The sequence below is a fragment of the Desmodus rotundus genome, chromosome 3, assembly GCF_022682495.2.
Source record: "Desmodus rotundus isolate HL8 chromosome 3, HLdesRot8A.1, whole genome shotgun sequence".
NCBI lineage: Eukaryota > Metazoa > Chordata > Mammalia > Chiroptera > Phyllostomidae > Desmodus > Desmodus rotundus.
This window is the reverse complement of record NC_071389.1, coordinates 8,664,101-8,691,273: the sequence shown is the minus strand read 5'-3', so window position 1 is coordinate 8,691,273 and position 27,173 is coordinate 8,664,101. Positions and strand designations below refer to the sequence as shown.

Below are 27,173 nucleotides of genomic sequence, written 5' to 3'. Positions count from 1 at the left end.
ACGGTGTTGCTCCACGAGAAACTTTCCACCAGGCCTCAGCGAAATAAGAAAAAGTAGGACAATGTATGGGGTTTTCATGAAATCCTATTTATTTAATAGCAAGTTCTGCACTTGACTACCCATATTTTTTTTTTTGTACCACAAGATCCTCTTGGTTGTGAAATTAGAGGTGTAGAAGGCGGTGAGTTCCCAAAGTGAGCCCCAGAGTCGGAGGCCGACTAGGAAGGAGGAAACTTACTGGAGGAGCAGGCCTTCTCCAGCTCTTTGATTCGCGCCCGAAGTTCAGATAAGGCCTTTTTCTGACGCTGAATGACTTCCTCGTGTCGGGACCCTTTGCACTTGACCCCCAGATCACTGAAGGACTGCTCCTGCAGCCAGAATGGTACAGACAGCAGCTTTACTAGGGGTGAGACTTCTCTTACATTCAAAGAAGCATGAATAATACATGTATAGCAGAAACCTGGTCACTGAGCTCTTTGGAAAATATTGTTAAGGGGCGTCAGCAGGGAAGGAGTTCAAATTTTCACTTCGAATATAAAGTCCCATCTAGGACGATCTCCAACTTTCCTACCTATTTAGCCTAACTATAAACAAAAGACCCCCTCCTTGTCTCCCCCCTGGCTTTGTTTCTATCCCATCTAAGCTGAGGCTTCCATTTGTTGTCTTCCCGTCTCCTCTCCGGAAGGCACGTCAAATTCTGCTTCAGAAGGGGCATGTTTAGACGAGAACGTGTGATGCTTGCTTCCTAACTGGTGATAAGGATGGCTGTCTAACGCTCACCCTCGGGAGTTTGACAGGCGGGCTCTTGGCTGGTCTGGAGAAAGGAAACCCCCCCTCTGAGACCTTCCAGTCCCTAGACCAGCTCTGTCCAACCTGCGAAGTGGGAAACCTTCTCTGTCTGCACCACCCACTGTGGTGGCCATTGGCCCCATAGCTAGGATGGGGCTTACGAGGCCGCAGACAAGCCAAGGTCTTCTTCATCTTTTACGGGTCATGCACCCCTTTGATGATACAGGATTCCTTTCTCCAAAAAAAATACATGAACACACAGTAGGTTGCATATGACTTCTGGGGATTCAGAGATCCCCTGAAGACCTGTCATGGGCTCTAGGTTAAACACACTTCTCTGGGGTACGCAATACACTCGTTCACACATTCATTCGTTTTACAAAGGTTTACTGAGCCCCTCTGTGTGCCAAGCCTTATTCTAGGTGCTGGGGACTCAGCTGGGAACAAAACCGGCAAAATCCTGACTGCCCTGGCTTCTGTATCCTAGTGTGGGGAGACGGACAGTAAGTCAGGACGTGTGGAAAATACGCGGTGGGTGGTGGTAAGTGTTAAAGATAAAAAATGGCAATGGGGTGGGATGTTGGGAATGGTTTTCAGTTGTGGGTAGAGCTGCTAGGGAAGGTCCCAGTCAAGGGGCAAGAAAGGGAAGAAACCGACAATTTGGTTCTTTTATAACAACTTTGGTTCACTTCACACATTCAGGAAATATGTACACACACGTAGACAGCCAGGCGCTGTTTCGGCCACCAGGGCGAGATCAGGGAAGCAGGCAGACGAGCCCTGCTGCTGCGGGGCTCCCGACGAACAAGCAGACAGGCGTGGAGATAATTCCAGAAAAAGTGGCCAATGCTCCCAGGAGAACAGAGCTCTTGCTTTGAATCATCAGGTGCTTATTAAAGGCCCATCTGACATGCCCCAGGCCCTAGGGTAGCCACGCTGGCCACTGGGGGTGCCAGCCCACAGCCTCCCTTGAGGAGCCCAGCAGCCCGTCTCATGAGGTCCTCCTGGGGCTGCAACCCATACCGCACCCCCCATGTCCCCTCCACTTGCTCCTTCAGGCTCTGCTCCTTGACCCCCTAATTGGAAAGAGCGACCCCGTCCATCCTCTCTGTCCTGAATCCTCCTGTGTGTTTCCTCAGAGCGCTATCCCCACTGGACACTTTCTCTGATTTTGATTTATTTGCTGCCTGTCTCTCCCTTTTCAGAATGGGGGCTCTGTGGGCAGAATCTTTGCCTCCACTGCAGCCTGTGCCCGGGCATAGGAGATGCTCAATAAACACGGAGCCCCAGTGAAGTGAGGTCAGAAACAGGAGCTGGAAGGAGCTTGCCTGCTTTCCGGCCGGGGTCAGGGCTCAGCAGCAGAGAGAAGGGGTGCTCCACCCCAGCTGCACTTAGTGGGACCTCACTGGGCCCCCGTCCCTGGCTCTGGCCCACTCACAGGATGCACAGCTGGTCTACTACCACGGTTGGTTCTACACTGACCTTGCTCTCTTTGAGGGTGTGTGTTTGCCCTGGGGGTAAATACCTGAAGTGTTGTGTGCGTGTATGTGTGTGCGTGTGCCTACCGCGTGTGGTGGTGGGGGGCAGGAGATACTGACCCTGGGGTTGGACAGCTTGGCAGCGAGGCTGGGTGACAGCTTTCCCTCCCCATGAAGAGCACGGCTGAGCCTGATGTGACCCTTAACTCATGGCCCTTCTGGGAACTTATTTATTTAGAGAAGATGGAGATTCTTTCTCATACAACTCTTAAGCCCTCTGACCCACTTTGGCTTAGAAAGCAGGAAGTGGCCTGAGCGTGGAAACCATTCTAAGAAGGAAAAATCCTTTTTTCCTTTTATCTCTCAGCCGCCCTCCTCCTCTGCTAATCCCGCCTCATAATGGAAACAAACCACCAAGGCGAGCGGTTGACAGTCCATCCCAACAAACACGTGAGCAGTTGGAGGGGGGCTGGTGTGGGCGGAAACCCTGTGTGTCCTCCTCTGCACCCAGCACAGGACCTGGCATACAGCAGGCACTCAACAGTTGTTGAATGAGTGTGTGAATATGGGCCAGGTCTTGTACTAAGAGCGGGAATTCCAGCAGGAGTGAGACCTGCTCTCTGCCCTGCGGAGCTCAGCTGCGTGGACCCGCTGCAGCCCCAGCTCCAGGCCACCCTGCGCAGAAAGAAGACACTTCTGTGAAGTGCTGTGGACAGCGAGCAGTGCCAAGGACAGCTGCTGGGCCGCCGAGCCCTTTCGTCCGAGCTGTGTGCGGCCCTGGCTCACTGCTGTTTGGCAGGAGTGAAGCGTCTTTGAGGAAGCAGGAAGGCAGGCTGACACATTTGGCTCTGTTTCCAAGTGAAAATCTGAAGCCCATTACTGAACCGCCTTGCTCTCTAGTTTCATAAAGCAAAGGGGGGAAGTGACACCCTGGGACTCCAGGAAACCCAGGCCCTCCAGGGAGCACTGTGCCCACGGTCAGCCAACCACGGACAACGGGAGCATCGCAGGCCCAGCCGTGGGGGCAGAACGTGAGTGCCACCATCAAGGGTGGCACAATGAAGGCTGTTCTCACTCAGACACACTCTCCATTTGCTGCGCAGCTGGGACTTCAGGCACGCAAAGGCTTCTGGGCAGGCACCCGAGAGAAGTCGCCACGGAGCATAAACGGCGCTGCTCTTTGGGAAGGCAGTTTGGCCCCATCAAGCACCATTTAGGATGTCCTCTGGACCCGGCCATTTCACATCCCAGGATTTGTTCTACACACACATAAGGATATCGGCTCAGTGACACGCGAAAGCCGAAACCACCTGAATGTCCACCCACGGGGGACTGCTTGGACAAAAGGGACACGGAATTCTACGCAGCCATTTAAAAGAAGGAGGTAGATCTTACATACTTACTTGAAAAGATGCCCTTAAATAGTGTCATATGGGGAAAAATTTATAGAATATACATGTCTTGATACCATTATTTTGCAAAAAACCAAACTATGAAATAAATATATATATATGTGTGTGTTTGTGTGTGTTTGTGTTTATAAATAAACCTTGTTTCTCAACACCCCCATGAGGTGATTAGTGACTGTTCTTTCTCCCACTTTCGGGACGGGGAGATTGGTTCACAGTAACCTGAGGTCATGGTTTCTGAGGGGAGGATCCCGGCAGCCCGGATCCAGGCCAGGTCTTAACCACTGCACAGACTGACTGTGTAAGGATGCATAAGGTCTGAAGGCACCTGTGCGGACAGCTGTCAGCTGTCCCGTGAAGCAATCGGAGAGGCAGTGCTTCTGCTTTTTCACTTTTGCATCGCACAGAAGCAAGTGCTATATTTGGAACTTAGAATGAGAATGTTTTCAAAAGCAGAGAAAGCCACTGTTGGGCTCTCTCTTCCTTAGCAAGTCCCTCCAGGCGCCCAGGACTGGGCAGGCACTCACCTCCTGGCTGCTCAGGAAAACGTCAGCGTGGACCGGCTCTATCTGCACCGAGATGTCGCACATCTGGGCCGCATGCCTGGGCTTCTGTTCCTTCTCCTTGTGCAGCTGGAGTTTGTGTTCCTCTCGGGAGGCTCTAGGGCAGAGCAGATGAGTCACAGGGCTGCGCAAGTTTCCAGGAACCACGGGCTCCCTTTGTGCCCCTGGCAGAACAGGAGAAGGAACTCCATTTTCAAGCCTCCTGCCCACAGATTCTGGAGAATTTAGTCTCAGTGGCCTTCCAGGAGAGTGGCAGGAGAAGTCGGCACCCACCTGCCCTTGCGTCCCACACGGGTCTGTGGGACGCCTGCTGTGCTGCTCACAGGGCATTTGCTGTGCGTATGCTACTTCTTACTCGTTTTAGAGATTGGCCTGTCCACGTCCCATAACAGCCCCGTGAACTGGGGACTCTCCTTGCCCTGCTTTACAGGGAAGGACAGAGAGACACAGCCATTTGCCTGTGGTCACAGAGCTTGTAAGTGGAAATGCATGGCTTGGAACCCAGATAGCCTGGGTCTTAAGCCTGCTCTTTCTTTCTTTAGTTTTAATCCTCACTGGAGGATATGTTTATTGGTTTTTAGAGAGAGAGGAAGGGGGAGAGAGAGAAAGAGAGAAACATTGGTGTGAGACAGACACATCGATCAGCTGACTCCTGTCTACTCCCCAACCTGGGATTGAACCCACAATCTAGGTATGTGCCCTGACCGGGAATCGAACCGGCATGGTGCTTCAATCTTTGATACACCAGCCAGGGCTGGAGCCTGTTCTCCTAACCACTGTGTGAATCTGCTTTGGCTATGGGCCATGAGGCACAAGAAGCCACAGTGTATACACAAGACATCAATTTTACTCAAACTTTCTTGGGGAAAACATTATATTTATGTCAAAATACGGATAAGTTATGGATAAAACTGCAAACTCACATATATTTTTTATACAAATACATGGGGCAGGGATATTTTACATTTATTTTAGGCTGACCTCTGACACCCCCCGTTTATACAGTTGTTCAGTAAATATTTATTAACTTCCATATGTGCTAGGCACCATGTGAATGCTGGGAGGCAATTCCAGGCAAGGTCATCATGGGGAAGGCAGACAATTAAACAGGCTATTACACACAGCCTGAATGAGGGACCCCAGGCAGAGCAGGAGCCTTTCTCTATGTTTGGTGAGGGTGAGGGACAGAGGACTTCCTGGAGGAAGTGGCATTTAAGCTGAGACCTATCATCTGGAATAGTGGGCAGGAATGTTTGAGAAGCACAGAACTAAGCCAAACTCTATTTCACCTGAGGAGGTTGTGAAGCAATGAAATACATCATCCATCCATCCATCCATCCATCTATCCATCCGTTCATCCATCTCTTCAATCAGCACTCCCCGAGCCCCTTCTCTCTGTGCAAAGTTCCCCAGGCACTTGGGTGTGCCTGCGCTCCCCACGCCACGCAGACCTTCCCACACACCTGAATGCCTCCTTGAGCACCTGCAGCTCCCTGTCCTTCCTCTCCACCAGGCCGGTCATCTGTGCCATCTTCTCCTTCAGCACTCCCAGCTCGTTCCTTTGTTGTTGGACCAGGGCCACGTTCCTCTCCAGTTCCATCTTCTGCTTTTCGTTAAGCTCCCCTGGGGGCAACATGAAAGCTGATGAGGGGGTGTCCTGCCTTGGGTCTCCACTAGGGACACGGCAGATCTGCCAGGGTACCAGAACCAGAGGAGGGTCTGCCCTCCAGGGATTCTCTGGGGGCTTCAGCAACAGCTGGGGGTCTGCTTTCCTCTTGGCAAACACCAGCAAAATAGCGCCTGAGCACGCTTCTCAGTGAGGACCGGGTGCTCCCGCTTCACCCGGTGGTGCCTCGGCAGATGCTGTCTGTCCCCATCTGTGTACCTATGGCATTTTAGGGCACTCTTTCTGCTGCCTGCTCCTGCAGCTGTGTGTGTAAGGGTGCTCTAAGGCCTCCAGAATCTGCTCTGCTCAGCTGTCCACCAGGTGCAACAGCCTCCAACCAATGACAGGTGGAGACGAGTACACAGCTCAGCTCCCTCACCCTCGGGAGGGCACCCAAAGGTTTGAGCTTAGAGCTCTTTCACCCCACTGTAGGTAGCCCCGCTGTGCACATCGACCCTTGGAAACAGGTGAGTCGCAGGTGATTTTGCATCAGAGGGAGGGGACCTTAGAGAAGACACCTGTCCCTAGGTCCCGAAGCTGGTGAGCGCTAGGGCTTGTGCATGTTGCCCTGCCCCAAGGGGGGCCTTTGTCCCCAGAGACAGATTCTCAGTGGTAAAAGGGGATTATCCCTGAAAAGGAAAGGTGCATTTCTTTGCAGAGGTCCAGAGCCCTCTGCAGGATGCTCCCCGTGGACCCCTGACATGCAATCGGTGCCACAGCCGGGATGTAGCTTTTGCTGACCCGGTGCCAAGTGCTGATACGGCCCGTGAAAGCAGATTGTGCTGGATTTTTAACGCCACGCTTTCCGACTCTCCAGCCCCAGTTCTTCCCGTTCTCGAAGTAGGCCTGGAAGTCAGAGACACAGGCCAGCATACGAACCTCTCAGATCTGACATTCGGCAGTGAGCGTCAGATAGGTTTTTCCTTAAGCTCATGATGACCTCCTGCTGAGACAGGATTTCCTTCTGAGCCATCAGTAAGTCCTCTCTGAAATTCACAGAAACAGGCAGTCAGTCAACTCCGTCTCCGTGGCGCCTGGAAGGGGCCACGCGCAAAAGCAAAGCAGTGCTCCATGGGTTGTGGTCCACGTGATACCAGTCCTAGCAAGGGGGGCAGCATGGGCATGAAGAATTCTCAAAACAAAAATTCATTTTGATGTACAGTCATTAAAAAGAAATACATCGAGGTAGAGAAAGGATCCCGGCTGGGTTCTGGCTGAGGTTGAAATAGGGCCTGCATGAGGGTGATACCTTTCCCTGGTCAACCATCTGTCAGCACGAGCTGATAGGCTTGTGGACTTTTGACCTTCGGTGGAAAGAGGAGGGAAGCCTATTTTGGGGGGCGGGGCTCAGGGATTCTCTGAAGATGAGGAAGGAGAGAGGAGGAGAGTACGGCTTCTGTTCTCACACCAGCTTTTTTAGTTTTTGATGGAGACGGGTGGGGCTGGAAGCGAAAGAACGGTGTTCATGGGACCCTTTCTGGAAGTGTAGGCTTTGGGACCCAGATAACCATGGGGACACTGAGGACAGCTTCTTCCCCCACCACACCTCAGAGGGCAGGACATCTTCGGTACCACGAGCTCAGGGTGGCTGACGGATGGCTATGCCCAGTGAGGGGTATTCTGTGGGGAAGGGCCCCGTGTAGCAGGTGAGGGGCCTCGCTGGGGCTTGAGTGGGAAGAACACGAGGGGTGTTTCTGAGCATGTGTGAGACCCCTCTGCCCTGAGGAACGCATGAGTGTGTGCGCGCGCTGGGGGTAGGGTTGAGGTCTAGCATGTTCCAATGGGGGTTAAGAGCTCTTGGGCAGGAATTCATGTCATTTCATTTGAGTTCACAGGCTTTTAAAATTCAGGCTCTTCTTACACAGACATTGGAAGGGAGAGTGTGTGTATATTATGGAATAGAGCAAAATACTGGCAGGTTGCACGTCAGAGTAAAAAGACTGGTGAGACAGAAACAGCTATATACATACACACACACACACATATGTATCATCTACCTGCCTCTATCTGTCTGTCTATCTATCATCTATCTATTTATCTATCAATCTATCATCTATCTATCATCTATCTATCTATCAATCTATCTATCATCTATCTATCAATCTATCAATCAATTTATCTATGTATCTATGTATCTATCATCTATCTATCTAATCTCCTTGGCTACAAGTCTCCCCACTTGAGGACGAAACTCTAGGATGCGAGGGTGTCCACAAGCTGATGAAGTGGGACAGAGAGGAGCAATGTGGCTGCTGACTCTCCGCCCCGCCCGCCTACTGGTGTCCTCAGAGAGCACAGGTACCAGGAGGTGGGGTATCTCTGCCTTTTGGGGCTTAAAACCCCAGTGACTTTAGACTTTGGTAACTGGAAGTTGGTGCAAGGATCGAGCTGATAGTTTGCCTTCTTTCAGAACCTTCCGGAAACCTTCCTAAAGCACGAGCGCCTTTTCTTGTTTATATGCTGCTTGGTGATGGCTTTGGCAACCACGGGGTTCGTTTCTCTGGAAATTGTCAGTTCCTCAAGGCTCAAGGTGCAGACTTGTGGGTTGGGAGGGATCTTCCAGGTCATTCCGTCCAACCTCTTAACCCTCCCTAGGGCCTTTCCACCAAGTGGTCTCCACCGCGTGACGCCTGCACTGTCTGCTCATCTCGAGCAGGCACTTGGGAAAAACAGCTCACCGTTTTATTAGCTAGCATTTAGTGCTCGGCACGCACCGCCTTGTTGCGCGAACAAGGAAGCTAAGGTCTAGCGAGGTGGTGTGCCTTTGCCCAGGGTCACACAACTGGAGAGGGCTGAGCTGGGGTATGGACACAGAGCCAACCGCAATTTTTCACGACACCACCCTGACTTGCTAAATGCATCGAGTGATTCCTATAACGGCAAGAAGAACACAGACTCAAATCCTTGTTTCAGATCCCGACAACGCGGCCAGGAGCTGGAGTTTGGCTGGTTGTCCTCGCTCATGTGCCCACCAGGGAGGAAGCTCTGGTGCTGACATGCCCTCTGGGTACTCACATCAAGTGGTCACACGCTGCGTCTTTGGCACTGGTCTCCAGCGAGGGCCCTGCTGGACGGTCTTGCTGTGCCTCCTTCTCCTGGGCTGAACCAGAGGGACGAGTGAACGTTATCACAGTCCTGCAACCGATGCCTTCCTTCCCCAAGGCTCGTTAACTTAGCGACACACCTGCATCTTTCCCATCCTATAAACTCCCCCTGCACCCCGCAGTCCTCCCCGCCTAATGGGGCCCACCATGTGTTCTGCGTCATAGGCTGAGGACCCCTCTTCTCCTTGATGAGCTCGTGAGATTGTTCCAGCTACTCTGTAAGGCACAGGTCATGAACTTCATACCGAAAAGATCATGAACCTTTTCTTACGCATCAGCCTCATGGGCACAGGACTGACGGAACCTGTGCCCACTCAGCAGGCTGGTGGGAGGCAGAGCCTTAACCACCAGGCCACACCTCCTGCCCTATTTCCTCCTCTCTGCCTGGACAAGGGCCATGTCCTGTCCTCATTTTACACTTAGTCCTCAGCCCACCACCTCTGGCTCCCCCCTCACCACTCACTCACATGCTCACTCGCTCACTCGCTCACTCGCTCACTCACTCACTCAACAGTTCTCATGGAATGTCTGCTTTAGGGCTCTGGTCTAAGGGTGGGTGACAAAGATGTGTCACCCTTCAGGTCCCAGCTTCAGCATCCTCCCTCCGACCGGGAGTTGGGGTGGGAAACCAGGTCCCGCTCCGTGTCCTGGCCATGGTGCCCTGTCCATCCTGGGTCACCTGTCAGGGCAGTAGTTTGCTTCACTGCAGGGACCCTGCCTTCTTGCCCATCGCCGAATCCTCAGCGCCTACAACGAACTCGCACCATGACAGGTGCTCAGTGAAGAGGGGTGAGTGAACGGGTGCACGGGGCGAGCCCTGGCACCTCGTCAGCTGGCCTGACACTGGGACCGTGGTTCTCAGCCAGGAGTGAGTCTGCTGCCCCTGGGGGACATCTGTCGGTGTCTGGAGACATTTTAGGTTGTCACACTGGGGTGGGGGGTGCTGCTATCATCTAGTGGAGAGAGGCCTGGGATGCTGCTCAACATCCTACAGTGCACAGGACGCGCCCCCCCCCCCCCCCCCCCCCGCCCCGACAAAGAATTATCCCGTCCCAGATGTCGACAGTGCCGAGATCCAGAGCCCCTCTCCAAGTGAGTGGTGTTAGCGACCCCAGCCTCCGAGAGTAGCTGAAGTGCCCGTCCAGGTAGCCGGCGTCTTTGCAATAGGACATGTTGCCTTGATTTTTAGGGCAGATACATACTCACTGCTCCGAGTTCTGTTTTAGCCTCTTCTGGGCGTCTCTTTTTAAGAAATAAACCCTGGCTGGTTATGGAAGTGCTTTAGACAAAGTCACCAATTGCTGCTGGCGGGGGGAAGCCTTTGCAAGGCCCCTGCCCGGAGGTTTCGGTGCAGAAAAGGTGAGCCTTGCCAGGCTGCCCCCACGCCCCACCAGCCAGGGCAGCCTGGGCCTCTCCTGGCTGCTGGCTTGGCACAAAGGCCGTAGGTGTCACCCCTGTTGAACCTGTGCCTTGAGGGCCCCCAACCTTGCTGTGTAACAAGAACAAAAGGGGCTCCAGGAATGAGTGAGCTTCTCAGTGGGCGGAGACCTTTTCTTACCTATCAGCCTATCGGGACCCACAGGACAATCTGAACCTGCCTGACAATAAGATTTCCTCATTGTCTCTTGGGACCTACCTGAGTCATTGTCCTTCAAAGTTGCGATCTCTCCCTCTATTTTCTTATGGTGTTCAGTCACTTTTCTGAGTCTCTTTTCTAGACTCACAATCGTCTGGGAGTGCTGTTTGATTTGCTCCTTGTATTCCACAATTTCTTCTTCGAATCCGCGTTTCTGGGATTCTTGTTCTTCCTGGAGGGCCTTGATCGTCTGCTGTTGCAGCTGTATGCGCCCTTCCATCACGACCTGGGGGAAGAGAAGCGGTTCACACAACCCCGGAGCCTGGTCGGAGGACAGCAACAGGAAAGCCAGGGCCGCTCTGCACCCACAGGCACCGGGCGTGGTCCCGCCGCAGGGCCTTTGCATGTGTCGTTCCCGCCAGGGGTACACTGCTCCCCCGGCTCCTTGCATGGCTGGCTCCTCGTGTTTCAGGGCTCAGCTCCAGCGCCACCTCCTCAGAGTGGCCCACCCTGACTACCTCACCACAGGAGCAGCCCAAGACGCTTTCTATCTCATCACCTGTTTTGTTTTCCCTGAGGCGCTCACCACCATGTGAATGATCTCATTTCTCTATTTCTCACGCCCACTAGAGCCAAGCTCCATGAGAACAGACACTGGTCTTTTCTTATGTACCAACACATCCCCAGTGTCAATCAGTGCCTAGATCCCTGCCACAGCACGGGACCTAGACGCTCAGCAAATAGGCACTGAATGAATGAATGAACACTTTTATTAGAAAAAAGTGGGTGGATTTGTATTTCTTAAGAACCAGAAACTACCAACGGCCCCCAGATGGTGAGTCGGACCCTCTCGCCTGTCCGCCCTGTCCTTCCTGCGGCTCTCCTCGGGCGCTGCTGTCTCTGCCTCATCCTGGTCCCCGCCCTGCTCTCCGACCAGCCTTCTCCTGTGCTCAGGTGACCTCATTCTCCTGCTCCCTATTCCCTTTACACGCTGGGCCTCCACGTTCCTTTTCCTCCCGATGCACATTCTTTGCCTGAGGAACCCACGTGCACTTGGCAAAGTCTGAAGACATTTTTGGTTGTTAAAATGGGGTGGTGGTGGTGCTGCTGGCATCTGGTGGGTAGAGACCAGGATGTTGCTAAACACCCCACAGGGCACAGGACGTTCCCCCCACTCCCACACACACACCAGGGAAGCGTCCTTGGACCCAGAACGCCAGCAGCGCCGAGGCCGAGAACCCTCGGGTCTAAACCCCGTGTTCTCGCGGTGCTGTGGTCGTGCGTGGAGAGCAAGCTCTCCCGTGTCTCACCATCTTTGTCTTGGCGGTTTCCAGTTCAGCTAACGTTTCACTTAATTTCACGCCCAGGCTCTCTGCTTTCAGACTCTCAGCCGCCTTTGTTTTCTGAGTCTCTTCTACCGCGGCCAGTGCATCATTTAATTTATTATTTAACACATCTTCTTTTTGCACTTTTAAATCGATTTCCTAGACAAACGCAAACATCAAATTAACAGAGATTCGGGAATACAGTTACCCCAGCCTCTCCCTCCCCTGTTTTCAGACAGGTGGGGAACTCTATTCGGTTATTGTTCTGCCGATTCTCAAGTCCAAAGTCCATGCTTTCTCTGGAAAATTCCAGGGATTATAGAACTCTCTTTTATGTTCAGCTGACATCTGTCTCCTTGTGACTTCTGGTCTCTGAGCTCAGTTCTGTCACCTGGAGCTCACTGAGTAAGTTTTATTTCTCTTTAATGAGCAAGCCCTTTAAATATTTGAGGCAAGATGTCGTGTCTCTCTCTCAATCTATTTTCCAGGATCAATGTGCTGAGTTCCTTTGCCGCACCGACCCCCCCCCCCCCCCCCCCCCCCCGCCATCACAGGACTTGCCTTCAGGACACTCCTCCACCTTCCTCCTCAGCTCTGGCTTCGGGATGACCTTCCCTCCCCCTTGGGCCCCCGGCCAGACTGGACTCCAGTCACCCTGTCCTTGTACGTCCTGTCCTTCCTCCCGAAGCCCATGCTTCCAATCTTCGACCGTCACCGTTCTAGCCAATCGGAGTCCCTCCTCAAACAGTGTGCCGTGTGGGCTTCACGGCAGGCACTGTGCCAGCCGCTAGACAAACTCCAGTTACTTACGTGACTTTATGATTATTTTTAGAACAGTTTTAGGTTTATAGCAATATCGTGGGGAAGGTGCCAAGAGATCCCATAACGCCCCCGCCCCACACACATACAACCTCCCCCCTTGGCCACATCCCCGACTGGACCTCCCGTTTGTTACAGTTCACGAGGCTGCGCGGACCCAGCATCGTCACCCACGTCCTCAGGTGACGTGAGGGTTCACACCCAGTGTGCACGTTCCATGGGTTTGGGCCAGCTGCAAGGACAGGTGTCCACCAGTCTAGTGTCACACAGAGAATCTTCACTGCCCTAAAAACCCTCCCTGCTCCTCCTGTCCGCCCCCCTCCCCCGTCCCCGGTCCTTCTACTGCCGCCATGGTTTCGTCTTTTCCAGAATGCCATGTCGTTGGAATGAAACACATGGAGACTTTTCACGAGCCTTATCTACTCCAACCTTCAAATATATTCCTGAGATGTGGTGCTGGGCGCTCTGTCGGTGGCGCTACAACCTGGCATGACCTTTCGGGGGGCATGGATCACGAGCCTGAAAATGTGCGCACCCCGTGACCCAGTGATTCTACTTTTGGGAGTTTAGCGGAAGCACATGCCCACACCTGCTGCAAGACTGACGCCCGGGGGCCCCTCTGAGCACCTTGCACTCTTGGGAGGAGGGAGAAGCTGTCCCGGTGCCTGGCCTTAGGGGAAGGGAGATGAATCGGGGTCCGCCCGACACAGTGCAGACCTCGGCGGCCACCCTTCAGCGGAGGTTGTGGGAGGATGTTCAGTGATGCGGAGGCGCTTTTATAACACGTCAAGTAAAAGAGCAGTGGCCCAACCAGTGTGCGCAGCTTCAAGAGCACGGTCACGTTGCAGCAGATTGTGTATTTGTTCACGTCTGTAATCGTCATCGACATCCAGACGGGCTGGAAGGAGTCCCACTGAGATGTCACCAGGGGCAGCTCTGCTCAGCGGGGCCATGGGCAGTTTTTATCTTCTTCTAAGTGACTTTCTGTATTTGTCAAACTTTCAAGAGCAAATCGGTGTTCCTTTCAGAACTGGGAAAGGAAACTGATTTTTAAATGAAAAACAAACAAAATCCTCCCCCCCCCCAAACACCATTTTAATCATGCAATGCCCCCCCATCAGAGAGTCGCCTTATTCTCTTAGTATCACCACTGAACTCCTGATTCTTTTTGGGGGGTCTTAACATTGTCGTTACTGTTGAGAAATCCCAGTGTGGACGACGCGCAGACCTGGCCTAAGGGGATGCTCATGGGGGACCCTGGCAGCCATCCCTCGGAGCAGCCTGTCACCTGCAGCTCACAGGGAGACCCTCCAGGTGCCCTGGAGAATCCACAGCAAACTGAGACGGTGTCTCTGAAGGGCCACAAAGCTGCAGGTCACACTGGCTGGCGCCTTTGCTCTTCGCCAGCTACTCAAGGACAGCAGAACAAGGTTCACTGTTCCCACGAGTCTGAATATATTTTTCTTCTCCACTTTCTCCTCTTTCTTTTATATAAATCCTATTTTTGCCTGTGTAGCTGAAATCCATCTTTCCATTGCTCCTCCGCGTATACAGCTCAAACAGCGTTCAAATAAGCAATTCAGTGTGAGTGTGTCTTTGACCTTGTCATTCCTTGATCTCTGCTGGTGAGTGGGGAGTTGCTGCTGTGGAGTCCCGTTTCTCCTTTTCTGGTGTGATGCCACCAGCCTGCCTGGACAGTTGTCACAAGACCTCACCTTCTGATGTCATTGTTGTTCTACAGCAGCTGTCCCAGACACTGCTGGCTGCGTGACAGAGTCCTCTATATGATGGTCCTCAGGGAACATTCTCTCTGGGTCGAGTACCAAGAATGGTTGGTTTTCGTGAGCAATCAGTCCGTTTTCATCTATGAAGTGACTGCCACCCGGACTTCCCCTCTCACTGTCACTGTTCGAATAAAAACGGTGACCCCTCCATTGATTGCAGGATCCACACGTTTTTGCATTAGTCTCATTCCTGATCTATTTTGTGCCCCAACTAATCTGCTTAGGAGATTTAATTTCTCCTTTTCTCACAGCCCTAAATGATCTTACGGAAGGCCTCATGGTAAGTCATCTGGGGAATCGGGCCTGCTTTCTTGGGCTCTCTCTCAGCCTGCGGCACCGTGCCTGCGTGTCGGGAGTCCTCCGGAAGCTGGCAAGTCTGCGTCACCTCCCCCACTCTGGTCTGCCTCCTCTGGACACACTCTTCCAAAGTGCCCAGGGCTGGCATGTGACCCAGATGTGCTTCGCCGACTCCCATCTCCTTCAAGAAGTGATGTTGCAGGTGCACCGGCACCCCTGGGGCTGCTTGTTAAAAATGCAGATTCCCGGGCCCACCCTCCGGCAGTGAGTCAGAATCTCTGGGGGCAGTGGGGGCCCAGAAATGCGCACTTAAAATAAATTGCCCGTGATTCTATCCATGCTGATGTTTGGGAAACTTTCTTCAGAGAAAGGGACCCAAGGCTGATGTGAACACATTTTTTCCAGTCCCGCCTGGTCTTGGAAACCTTTTGAATTGTGTTTGCCTGTATTTAACTTTATCCCTGAACTGGCAGGCTGTGTGTTTACTGCTCGCTTTGACTGTCCAGGTGCTGGCCTGTGTGTGTGTGCGTCGCTGTTCTCTTGGGACCCAGGAGGAGTGAATTGTGTCCTGCAGCGTGGAGGTGCCCACGGCTGGGTCACGTGTCAACTTCGCCCTCTGCTGCGTCTGCTACTCCCAGTAATGATCATAAATGCGGTTTGATATGAAGGCGATGATGACAACTTTTGGTGGAGAAATGACTTCCAGGTGATCAGAAGTTCAGGCGCCCATATCCCGACACCCCCTGTGTTACCCCAGGCCACAGAGCCCGCACAGAGCTCAAGAACAGCAGAGAGGAGGAGCAACGGTGAAGGGCTCTGGAGTCCTGTGGTCCCGGGTCTGCATTCTGCCCCTCTGCATCCCAGCCGTGAGCTCGTCATCATCATCATGACCATCACAAAAGCCACCAATACACGCAGCACTCGTGGAGGACCAGGCACTTTGCTGCGTGTTATATGTGCACGTTACCCATCGAGCCTCACGGCCTGATGAGGTTGATCTTTTGGTATCATCTGTGTTTCCTCTGTGGGGAAACCAAGGCACAGACATGGAAAGTGGCCTAATGTGCCACAGCCAGAGGGCGGCAGGGGTGGCACTGAACCTGGACTGCCTGCCTCCCAGGCCTGCTCTGAACCGCACCGTCTCCCCTGCATCTTTCCTTGCCGGGGCCATACCTCTTTCTGCTGGGTTAGGCGGTTCTCCAGATCTTGCACCCTTCTCCTTTCCTTCTCGATGGCCTCCTTCGCTTTTTGCTTCTCATACGCGGTGCTGCTTTCTAAAATCTGGAAGTCAAGGACAAGTGTTTTGAGGGTGTGCTTGTGAGAAGGAAAACGGATTAGTAGTTAGTTGCTGAAACCAGTGAGTCAGCGTTCGGGAGCAAGAGCTTCAGGAACAGGATGCCCACTGGGGAGAGACGAGAACCGGAAGTTGTGTCTTGGTTAGTCATGCTTGTAAAAGGGAGGGTTATTCATCATTCAGGATTTTGGGGCTCGTGTTCGGGAAGTGACATGCTGGTGAGTGTTCAGCTCCAGGAGCCTGGCACTGAGCCACTGAGTAAACTGGTGTGTGTTGGCACCAGTGCGGGACTTCTTTGGAGGTACCTGGCTTCTTGGGAGGTGGGGCATGAGAGAGGGAGCCAGACACCTTCTGTCTCAGCAGGCCAGATACCTGTGGCTTCAAAGGACACTGGCCATCTCAATTCAGTCCACAAAGGCTTGAGCCCCAAAATGGACATCCCAGACAGTTTGGAACTGAGAACGTACACCCCGCATAGGTCTGGTGTTGGGGAGGAGATTGGCACCCAGCCTCTGCCACACGAGCCCCGGGAGGTACACAGCCAGAGTGGGGCTGGAGAACTCCTTTTCCAGCTGTTGGGACACTCGCAGTTATGCCCCCATAAAAATATAAAGTTCACAAGGAAAATGTTTTACACACACACACACACACACAGACAAAAGACCGGAGAGATATGTACCAAGAGGTAAATGTGATTATAGGGGAACTCAATTAGAGATCAATATGGCTCCAAAAGCAAAGGTGTCTGGGGAGTGCTGGACTCTCTGTTTCACCTTCTGTGACTGTTCAACTCTCTGAAGCCTCAGGCTTGGCCGACTACCCAGAAAACCAGATGCTCTGTGGCCCAAAGAGCCCCCAGGAAGGAGGTTAATGAATGCAGGGTGTGGTAACTGCCTGATGCTATCTGTTAACTTAAGAATATGTAGTTCTTTCTGGCGGTCTGGGGACTACTCACACTGTGGCTTTACTATGAACCCCCTATGGAAAAGACACCCTGTCCTGGGAGGGGTGAGGGTTCTTCCCGCCCACCACCACTGGGGACAGCTGCTTTGCCCGTGTGTGTAAGTTTCTCCTGTTAAATCTCATGAACTTGAAGAACTACCTGTCAAGTCTTTGAGACTGATCCTGAGTTTAGACTTTAGGGGCTTTCCCCCAACAGGTTATTGGGGGGAGTTGGGATTATAGCAAGTTACATTTTCTTCTTTTCACTAGTCTATGTCTTCTAAATTTTCTTGCGTGAACACGCATTATTTGGCCAAAAGAAAAACTACTGGGAATGGGATGCTGGGGGTGGGATGAGACTGGGCATACGTGGCCCTGGGGGAGGGAGAGACTACACATTATAAACGCAAGTAGCAGTGGGGGGGCCTGGGTGCTCTGCAAGTGTTTTCAACGTGGTACCTGGTACCGTGTGCTGCTTGTATTAGAGCATCTAATCTGCAGCCCCTGGGAGAGCATCTGCCCCATCATCCCCAGTTACAGGTGAGGACGCGGAGGCTGCAGGTGAGGCAGTGAGAGGACAGGTAAAGTGCTGAGGTCACACGCCAGGACGCTGTGGTGCAGGCTTGGATGCCAGCGCCTTGACCTAACCACTCAGATGCCGGCCTCTGGACCCTGCCCGACCTGTCCTGATTCAAACCCCACCTACCGGGAGGCGGGAGACATGCTTGCATGTTCACACTGGGGCTGGCACAGAGCTGGGTACACGGCCCAGCGAGTGCCTGAGACTCAACACCCCACCCGGCCCACGGGCACGCGGGACAACCAGGGGACAGCCGCTGACCAGAGTGTGGGTCCGACACTTCACGAGGCCTGCTGTGTGTGGCGCTCCCTCAGCCACCTGGGCTCTGACCCCACTTCCCTGCATTGACTGGCACGGTCCCACGGCCAAGGCCTTCGCTGGCCGGTGCACTCCCCACCCCTGCTCCTCCTCACCCTGCCAGGCTCACACCCTCCCTGCCCCACCTGGACTCTGACCTCACCTGGGCAGGTGCTTCACAATGAATGCATGGACTGACACCTCACAACAGACCTCTGTCACTACACCCACACTACAGATGAGGGCTCTGGGAGACAAGGGCTTGCCCCAGGCTGCAGAGCATGTTAGGGCAGGGCTGGGACTGGAACCAGAATGCACACAGCCCACCAAGCCCTCCTGCCAGGCCTTGCTTCACCCTCTCTGTGTCTCCCTCCCGAGTTCTTCCGCTGCCCTGATTTGGCTTCCATCGTGTTCCAGCTTTCATTTCGTTCCTTATGCCCTGGTCCCTGTTGCCCTGGCTTAACCCAGGTCCCTGTGCTTTGCACTTGGCCACTTTATCATCTGGTGACATTCTCTTCCCCCAGGTGCTCCCTGGGTACTCCCTCTCTCCTCTGGTCTCAAAGGTCACCTCCTCAGGGAGGCCCCCCCTGCCTGCAGGCCACTCTCTAACCCACGTAGGCGGAGTCATCCTGGGCAATTGTGTAGGTGGGTGGTTGTCCCTCCGCCCCAGGGTGGACACTCTGGGAAGGCATGGCTGGGTCCACCTTGCGCCTCAAGCCTTGCCTTTCCTGGCAGCTCTGGGCCCAGGCCCAGGCTGAGTGGGGAGGCTGGATGCGGATGTCTCCAGCTCTGCGGGGCCTGCTGCTCAGACATCCCCGCCCCTCCCACATGTCCCCTTTCCTTCTCACCCACTGCAGCAGGTGCTGCACACCGGTCATTCGCTGCGACCGCCGTGGGAGCTCTGGGAGCTCGTTAGGTTCCTGTCTACTCCGTCGGACTGTGCGCCTGTCGTTCCTTATTGCGGATGGGGCGCAGTCAGCTGGCTAGTCTCACGAAACCAGGAGGCCAGAGCCAGGAGGGAGCTTTTCTCCAGCACCCCAGCTGGACTGCATCACAAATACCTCCCGGTGATGGTGAGGAGGAGGGTGCTGCTGAGGGATGGACCCCGACTCCACCCCAGGGCTGGCTCCCGCAGAGATCACGAGGTGGTCACCCCCAAGGGTGTGGCACAGTTCCAAGTACGTTATGCCTATTACCTCATTGAGTCCTCTGAGGCAGGAGGTGTCACACCCCCACTTTATAGATGAGCAAACGGAGGCACAGGAGGTGAGTGATCTGTGCTAGGTTACACAGCCAGTAAGCTGTATGAGGTGACATTGGCCACGGTGACCGGCACTGCTCCGTATCTGCCCACCTGACCACCACACGCCATCGGGACAGAAAAATGGCCTCACGTCTGGCTTCGGGGCCCCTCCCACAGGTGGGGGGCCGCCGCAGCCCACCTGATATCTCTGCTGCGCTTACCTCCCTCTGCTGGGTTAAGCGGTTCTCCAGGTCTTGAACTCTCCTCTTTTCTGCCTCTAAGGCTTCCTTTGCTTTTCTCTCATGGGCCATGCTGCTCTCCAAAACCTGGAAATCAGTGACCCAGCTTGTTGATTGCCCTCACATTCAGGGGGAAGCCGCTCATTCTGATGCTGCTGAGAGGAACAGCAGTAGCCACGATGCTGGGGGGGTGGTCTTACATGTGGGGGGTCCACGGCCAGCACCTCACACACGGTCCACTCTCACAGCAGCGCTACCGGAAAAGTTAGCGGCCCCATTTTTTAGATGAGAAAACCAAGGGACAGAAAGTGGGTGCCAGCCCCGGGGTCACGCTGTTGGTTGACAGTGAGGCCAGATTTGAACTCTGTGCCGAGGAAAGCTGCCTGCGAACAGGGGCCCTCGGGAGGCAGCAGGTGCACAGAGGGAGCCAGGCCTGTCTTATTTCAGAGTCTGAGCTCTCACCACCGTGCCAGGCAGCTTCCCCGATAAGAAGAAGAATCTCATTAATAATGGAATGTCCCATTATTGAAATAAATCTCTTAAAGAGAATCAGGGCTCCAGAGGAGTGCCGTGTATTGAATGAATGGGCCACAACACACCAGTTTCTAGAAGGGGTGGGGCTGGACCTGGCCAGCGGAGTTCTGACTGGGAAGAAAGTGTGGTCAGGTGCTTGTTATCAAGCTATTTTATTTAGGAAGCTATTGGCTGAGAAGCTATTCAGTTAAATGGCTGAATGCAAATCTCAGGGATACATGTAGTCACTACAAGAAAGGGCACCTCAACTTGGCAAAGGTTTTAAACACCAGCTGCCTGGCAGGTGTCTGAAACTGGGGACGGGGCTTCCATCTTTGGTGGTAGGTAGGGCCCCAGGTTGGCCCGCAGAAAGCATTTAATCCACAACATGGCAGAAACGCTGCGTGTGTATAGCAGTGCGAAGCCGCCCGAGAACCCCCAGCACTCAGCTGCCCAGCAGCAGCCCTAAACAAAGTTGAGCCGCAGTAACCTCCCGGTGGGGGGGTGGGGGCTCGCATTTATTTTGGGTTTGCCGCTGGTTTCGGAATGAGGCACTTTCCTGTAATTTGTGAAGGATACTTCTGGGCACTTCCCAGTGACTCGGGGTCGGGTCCAGTGCACCTCCCTCAGGTCTGCACTCGGGGCTTCCCTCTCGGGGGCTCCCTGCTCGCCTCACATGCAGGGCCTGTCCCCTCAGCCACTGTGCTCCCAACCTGGGCAGGTAATGGGTATTAACCTTTAACTCTACCTCAAACCCCCGTTATGACCCAGGTAGGGATTCTCTTGTCCTTAAAGATTCATCTGAAAATGTGGCAGGAGTTCTAATAAAAAGACAACTCGAATAATCGTTGGAGGTTGAGGGATGTCTGTGTCTGGGACTTTTCTCTCAGGTTCCCCCGTCAAGGAGAGGATCTGCCGGGGGGACCAGGGTGATGTATCCCAGGCGTGGGGTGACCTGGCGACAGCACCTCTCTGCCACAAGGGTGTCCCGCATCAAGTCTTCCCTAAGTCTCTCTCCTGAGGGCCCCAACGACCTCCAAATCTCTACATTCAGGTGGCCTTTGGCCTGGGTGAGCCCTCGTGAGACCCTCCTCCTGGCCACCACCCCCACCCCTGGAGGAAGAACTCAGGACCGGGCCTCAGTGACAGCATTCACAGAGGGCCGCGGGGCACAGCCAGACCCTGGTGGGGAGACCCCAACGTGGGAACACTCCCCCTCTCCGGAGCAGATGCTGTCTCTTCCCAGGCTCTGCCCAGCGCCTCCTTCTTCCTCCCTCAGGGGTGGCGGGTGGGACCTCACTGGGCGAGTGATGGTGGGGCGGGGCTTGGGGACAACAAGGCCTAAACAGAAGGAAGAAGTAATAGTAACAGTAATAGTAGCTACCACTCTTGGAGCTGTCACCCGGGTCAAACTCTCATGGTAGGTTATCTCTCATCCCCGCAGCCACCCTTTCACAGAGGCAGGTACCGAGAGACCTGCTGCAGCTAGGAAGCTGCCCAGGGAGGATGGGAACCCGTGTCTCCTCCGGCTGCGAAGCCTGCTCCCCTCACTCCTCTGTGCTGCCTCAGGGTTGAAGAGCTAATGAAAGCACTGTGTGGAAGAGTCTCGGGGACCCGAGGGCGACCACGGGGAGACTTGAGTCTGCAGTGTAACAGATCTTCCCCAGGGCTAGTGTGGGCACATCAATAGGAGCATAACTCCTTCAGCCAGTGAGAGGAGACCCTGCCTGAGGCCACGGCCCTGGCCCCCCCACTTCAGGAAGAAGCTAGACCCTGGGCTGGAGACTCAGGCGCCTGCAGAGCCCAGACAGACAGTGCAGGGAGGTGGGCTACAGTCAGTGCCGCAGTGGACGGCTGCAGGGACAGCAGGGACTGTGCTGGTCGCTGCTGCTTCGTTCGTTCACCTCACTCTGGCCGAGTGGAAACGAAAGCCAGGTTTTCTGACTTTTCGCGAGGGGATGGAAATCTGGATTTTTAGGTGAATTTTATGAATTCAAAAGGAAACATGCTAGGGCCAAACATAACATGTCCACAGGCCTTTTCAGCCAAGGAGCTGCCCGTCTGTGACTTCTGGAGAGCAGGGCAGGTCCGAGGAGGAGACCCAGGTGAGACTCCTGTCCTGAGAGGCACACAAGGAGACACAAAGGCATTCGGGTCTGTGGAGGAGCCCTTGCCTCTCTTCTGGCATCTGAAAGATGATTACATGCATGAGGAATTAGGCAGGTCTTGTAGGAGGGGGACGGGTGGAGGGTTGACACCCTCCCGGGAGAAAGAGTGACTCAACTCCACCTAAAGGAAGAATCTTCTGCCAGCCCAAGGCATCAGCCCTGGGCCAGACTGCCCGGGGCTGTAACCTTCCCACCTGGTGTCCCTGGAGGCCAGATGGTTTTAGGATGTCACTGGAGGACTCGCCCAGCCCTGGAGTCCCAGAGCTCAGTCATTCCTCCACGTCCATGCTTTGGAACACAGTCCCCACACAGAAGATGCCAGTGTCCCCAGTCCCAGCTTCTCTCCCGAGCCCTGCCTACGACTGTATTTTATGCTGTTGACAATGTTTCTAGCTGGTTGTCAGGGCTACAACTCCAGGGTTCTCTCCTCGAGTCCCCCATGCGTCTCCCTGAAGGAGCTGAGCCCTCCCAAGGACAGATTACTCCAGGAAAGTGCCACCATGCTGTACCCACCATCACCTGTGGTTCTGAGTTCACTTCTGTGACCCTCAAGCCAGGTTAGGGCTCGAGCTGCCTCTCTCTCCCCGAGGTGCGTACCTCCTTCTGGTGGGATAAGCGATTCTCCAGCTCTTGGACTCTGGTCTGTTCTTCCTCTAATGCTTCCTTCACTCTGCTTTTCTCTTGAATAAAGTTTTCCTCCAAAGCCTGAAAGCCAAGGACCACTGTTTAATAGACACAGTTACCACAGCAGAAATCTGGACTCTGTGCCAGGTTAGTGCTTCACAATTCACAACCACCGCACAGGAGAGGGTGGGCAGCTAAGAGCCTGGGATTGGAGGGTGGGAGTCAGGGGGAGGGGCCCAGATCAGAGCCCCAGGCCAGTACTTTCTCGTTTTGTGGCCTCAGTTGGGGCTCAGACTGACTCTGTCTCCCTGAGCTGTGTACCTTCTTCTGGTGGGTTAAGCGATTCTCCAGCTCCTGGACTCTCCTCTGTTCTTCCTCCAATGCTTCTTTTGCTTTGTTTTTCTCTTGAGTAATTCTTTCCTCCAAAACCTGAAAGCCAAAGACTGTTGTTTAATAGGCCTGGTTACCATGGCAGGAATGTGGACTCTGTGCCAGGCACTCCACGGGTTACTACTTCACAAGTCGTAGAACCTGGGGCTCTACTGGGCAGGCTCGGATTAGAGCTCCAGGTCCATCCTGTCTAGGTGGATGACCCTGGGCAAGTGAGAAGCTACCGAAGCCTCAGTTTCCCTGTCTGCACACTGGGGACAGCAACGGCGCTTCCTGCACTGGGTTGATGTGAGGCACAGGTGAGATGATAAATGCGAAATGCTCGTCACAGGAGGACCTTTCATTAGCAAGGGTCGCCACTTCTTCTGTCACTTCTACTTTGCAGAGGAAGAAGTAGGACAAAGAGAATAAGGAATCTGCCTGAGTTACTGGTAAATCACATGAGCAGGGATTCAAACCCTGGTTCCCGTGACTCTAGAGCTTGTGTTCTAAACCACGGGTTGGCCAACTAGGGCCTATGGGCCAAATCTGGCCCTCTGCCTATTCCTGTAAATAAAGCTTTATCGGAACCCTCCGGGTTCATTGTTTGTGCGTTGCCTGTGATGGCTTTATAGTACAATGACAGAGCTGAGCCGTCACGCCAGACTGCATGGCCTGCCAAGCTGAGAATACCTGCGATCTGGCTCTTTATGGAAAAAGCTTGCCGACCCTGATCTAAACCATTAGCATGTGCAGAAATAGGCGAACGTTGTTAATAGATAATAATAAAAGAGAATGGTAGCTTGATAAAGGAACTAAAGTTCCTTACCATTGGAACGGTCCTCAGATAGGTCAGGATTCATGAGAAGCTTAATGAATGAATTTTGACACACGTGCTTTCAGAGAGAGTGGGGGTGGTGGCGTCGCACGATATGGAAAAGGTACATTGGAGACTGGGGAACCTGGTGCTGCAGGCTGGGATGACACTTTCAGACGAGTGCCTGGGGTCCAGCTGATCACCATCAGGTGTCTGGGGAATGACGACCCTCGATGGGATGGCAGTGAACGTGAGCAGTGTCACTGCCTGTCTGGGCGGGCACCTGGGTGTGCCGAGACTGGTTGTGTTTAAAAGGGTGTGGAAGCCGCCCTCGCAGCCCTGTGTCTGCCAGGGCCGGTGTGAGAAGTGGGCGTCCGGGAGGCGCAGGCTGATGCCCACGCGGTGAGGAACGTGGTGGGGCTGGAATGCCGCGCGCCCATAGTGGAGAAAGTCAGCCCCAAATCAGAGATCATAGAACAAGACGTGTGGAAAGGGCGAGGTTACTCAGAGAGGAGTGAGGGAGCAGGTGGAGAGTGAGTTCTGTGAGGGGAAGATCTGTTTTTATCGGTTTTATTTTTCTTCTCTGTTGAATGGTGCTGGCTTTTTGTGTGTCTAATCGCCCTTCTGCACGGCCCCTCCTTGATTTAAGTCTATCGCTAATACTGCCCTGATGCGGATGGGATGTGATTTTGGTCAGACGGTTCTTCTTCTTCAATCACAAAAGGCAGGAAGGCAGAGAAAGAGGCAAAGAGAAGAGATAGAAGGAGGGAGATTTCTTGAAGTAACGGCATGGATTGGACAATGACATGAAACAGGCAGCGGTTCCTGCCTCTTGGAGGGGGTGGCGTGTGTAACAGAGAACAGACGGAGCCACAAGTCACTGAGCTTCGACTGGTGAAAGGTGGAGGCTGCGGTGGGTCCAGTTCCCCGCGGGGGAAGAAGGGAGGTGCTGGGGAAGGGTCGGGGTCCAGAGGATCTGGTGCAGCCGTCTGGAGGGGAGTGGGAGGAGGGCAGAAGCAGTGGTGCCACCTGGGGTGCTCACGGATCCCAGGGAATGGGCCCCTGCCTCACCCCAATTTGATCAGAACCTGGCGGTGGGCAAGAGGACAGAGCATTCTTATTTTTAGTCTCCTGAATGACAAAAGGGCAGCCAAAGTCATGAGCCACTGATCCAAGATGATGGCAATGAGGTGGCTAAATCCATGGCGGTCCCTGAATATCAAAAAGAGATGAGAACAGGCTCCTTAAATGCTGTTTCCTGGCCTTCTCCGGAGATTCTAATTCAGCAGGTCTGGGCAGGGGCCCAAGAATACGTGTTTTTAACCAGCACCCCCATGGTTCTTATCAGGCAGCTTTGGGAGATCCTTCCTCTGAGGCCGTGCTGCTGAAAACGTGGCCTGCAGACCTGTGCTGTCAGCATCTGCTGGGCGCTTGCCAGAAATGCAGAAGCCCAGGCTCCACCCCAGACCTGCTGAGGCAGAGTCTGCATTTTAACAGGATCCCCAGGTGAGCCTCAGGCATCTGTAAGCTTGAGAGGGGCCGCCAGTGAGCATCCTCTAATTGGCTTGGTTTCTAGAAAAGTGAGTAGCAGTTTTGGCCATTTGTTTTCCCTTATATGTGTACAGGAAAAGCAAAAGACTGAAATAAACATATGTGAAGAGAAAGCAAAAGACTGAAATGACATAAAGTTGTTCTTGCACACGCTCAGAAACAGTCTGTCGGTTACGAACCGGGACCTGCAGTGACGGCTCGGATTTGTAAAATCAACTGCAGTGTATAAACAGCTGCGGCACTGTTACCATACGCAGGTAGCTAACTAGTTGTTAAATAGAGCAAAGGGAACTAGACTGTGAGCTTAATAAACTGGGGAGCATGAGAAGCCTGCTTGCTTGGCGGGGAAGCTGTAGCATTTACAGACTCACTCACACACTCCAGGGAACTGCAGCCGAGGAGAATCACTTAGTCCTAAGAGCACAGGAAACCTTCCCAGGAGCACTGTCTGCCCTCTGGTACCGGATTGTTGGGGGGATGCAGGGGGAAGGGCTTGACCATAGAGGCCTGTCAGTCTAACTAGGGGGTGGATCTATCATAAGCCCACAAAATCTTGGGAAGTTGATTGGTTATTTTGAAAAAGCTCCTGGTTATAACCCCAGGGGAACAAGGAAGTTCTCTCTCTCTCTCTCCCCTCCTCTCTCAGTGGCCCACACTCACCCCGTGTGTGTCTGTCTTGCCTGGAAGCAGGAGACCATGCGGGTCTAGCAGCTACTGGGGCCCGCAGCAGATGGTGTGGTCTCCAAAGGATTAAGCTTTAATATGAAGCAGGAACTCTGGACACTTTGTTTTGGCCTTGCTGAGGACAAGGTCGGACTTTTCCACGGCAGGGCAGACGGAGATGGGATATTGCAAACCCAGGGACAGATTTTCACCTGAATAAATCTCACCACATCACAAACTCCCTTGCAATGCTTTCCTTGCCGTCCCATGGAAGAGCCTGCTTTCCACCAACAACAATACCAGTTTCAGAAATTTCAATAACCTTTCCTTCTCAAGTTCATTTTGCTCTGAGTTTTAGAATTCAGGCTCCAGGTTAATTCCTCCAACATCATTCATGTGTTTAAATAATTTAGTCCCATACACCAAAGGAGGAATTGCTGAGATTTCCCCATCTAAGTACATGCTTTTAATTTCTCAAAGACAAGGCCATTTCATTAGCTTTCAGAAGGAGAGAAAATGACAGGGACCTTACCGCCTTTTCATCCGTCAGCCACTTGATGCTGGCTTTCAGCTTCTCCTCTTGCTGTAGCCTTTCCTCGTTCAGCTTCTCCTTCTCTTCCAGATGCTCCCGCAGCTTTTCTTGCAGCAAAGACTTCTGAGTTTCCTGAGAACTGCTGATCTTGATCTGAAATGAGAGGAAAGGACATTGAAGCTGCGGGGGGACAGGACTAACTAAGGACAGGAGTCACTTCTACACTTTTTAATACGTTGTGTACCTTGGTGGTGTGGACGAAAAAGGGGCCACACACAAAACCTGACAAGGTCAGGGGAGGCCTGCACGGCAGCCTTACAAACTCAGAGACCGAAGTAACCACATAGGATGGTCTGAAATGAACACTTTCTAGCTAAAAGCAGATCGTGGCAGGTAGTCATGTCCTAGGCCAGTATTTTCCTCTAACAAAGGTCATTTTTTCACCTTAACTGAACCTGTCTGTTGTCTTTTTGCATCTAAGATAACATACCTTGGGAAGGTCTGAGTCATCCCTTTTTTCCAGACCCCTCA

At 53.4% G+C, this 27,173-nt stretch overlaps 1 protein-coding gene across 12 annotated transcripts in view; it reads right to left on the bottom strand.

Moving 5' to 3' along the window:
* The window catches only part of FHAD1 (forkhead associated phosphopeptide binding domain 1), a 116,836-nt gene that overhangs the window by 16,339 nt on the left and 73,324 nt on the right, over window positions 1-27,173 (bottom strand). For 11 of the 12 annotated variants that reach the window (XR_011650944.1, XR_011650945.1, XR_011650946.1 and 8 more), the window contains 12 exons: window positions 26,643-26,795; window positions 23,032-23,139; window positions 22,684-22,791; window positions 19,388-19,492; window positions 15,984-16,091; window positions 11,896-12,069; window positions 10,646-10,871; window positions 8,921-9,005; window positions 6,785-6,891; window positions 5,703-5,862; window positions 4,204-4,336; window positions 239-368 (listed from right to left, as the gene is read on the bottom strand). Coding sequence is in view for 7 of the 12 variants with exons in the window: in XM_045190546.2 (XP_045046481.2) it covers window positions 239-368; window positions 4,204-4,336; window positions 5,703-5,862; window positions 6,785-6,891; window positions 8,921-9,005; window positions 10,646-10,871; window positions 11,896-12,069; window positions 15,984-16,091; window positions 19,388-19,492; window positions 22,684-22,791; window positions 23,032-23,139; window positions 26,643-26,795 (1,597 nt within the window). In the remaining 5 variants the exon portion in view is untranslated. The remainder of the gene's footprint in view (window positions 1-238; window positions 369-4,203; window positions 4,337-5,702; window positions 5,863-6,784; window positions 6,892-8,920; window positions 9,006-10,645; window positions 10,872-11,895; window positions 12,070-15,983; window positions 16,092-19,387; window positions 19,493-22,683; window positions 22,792-23,031; window positions 23,140-26,642; window positions 26,796-27,173) is intronic. The other variant, XM_071220844.1, reaches the window with a different exon arrangement.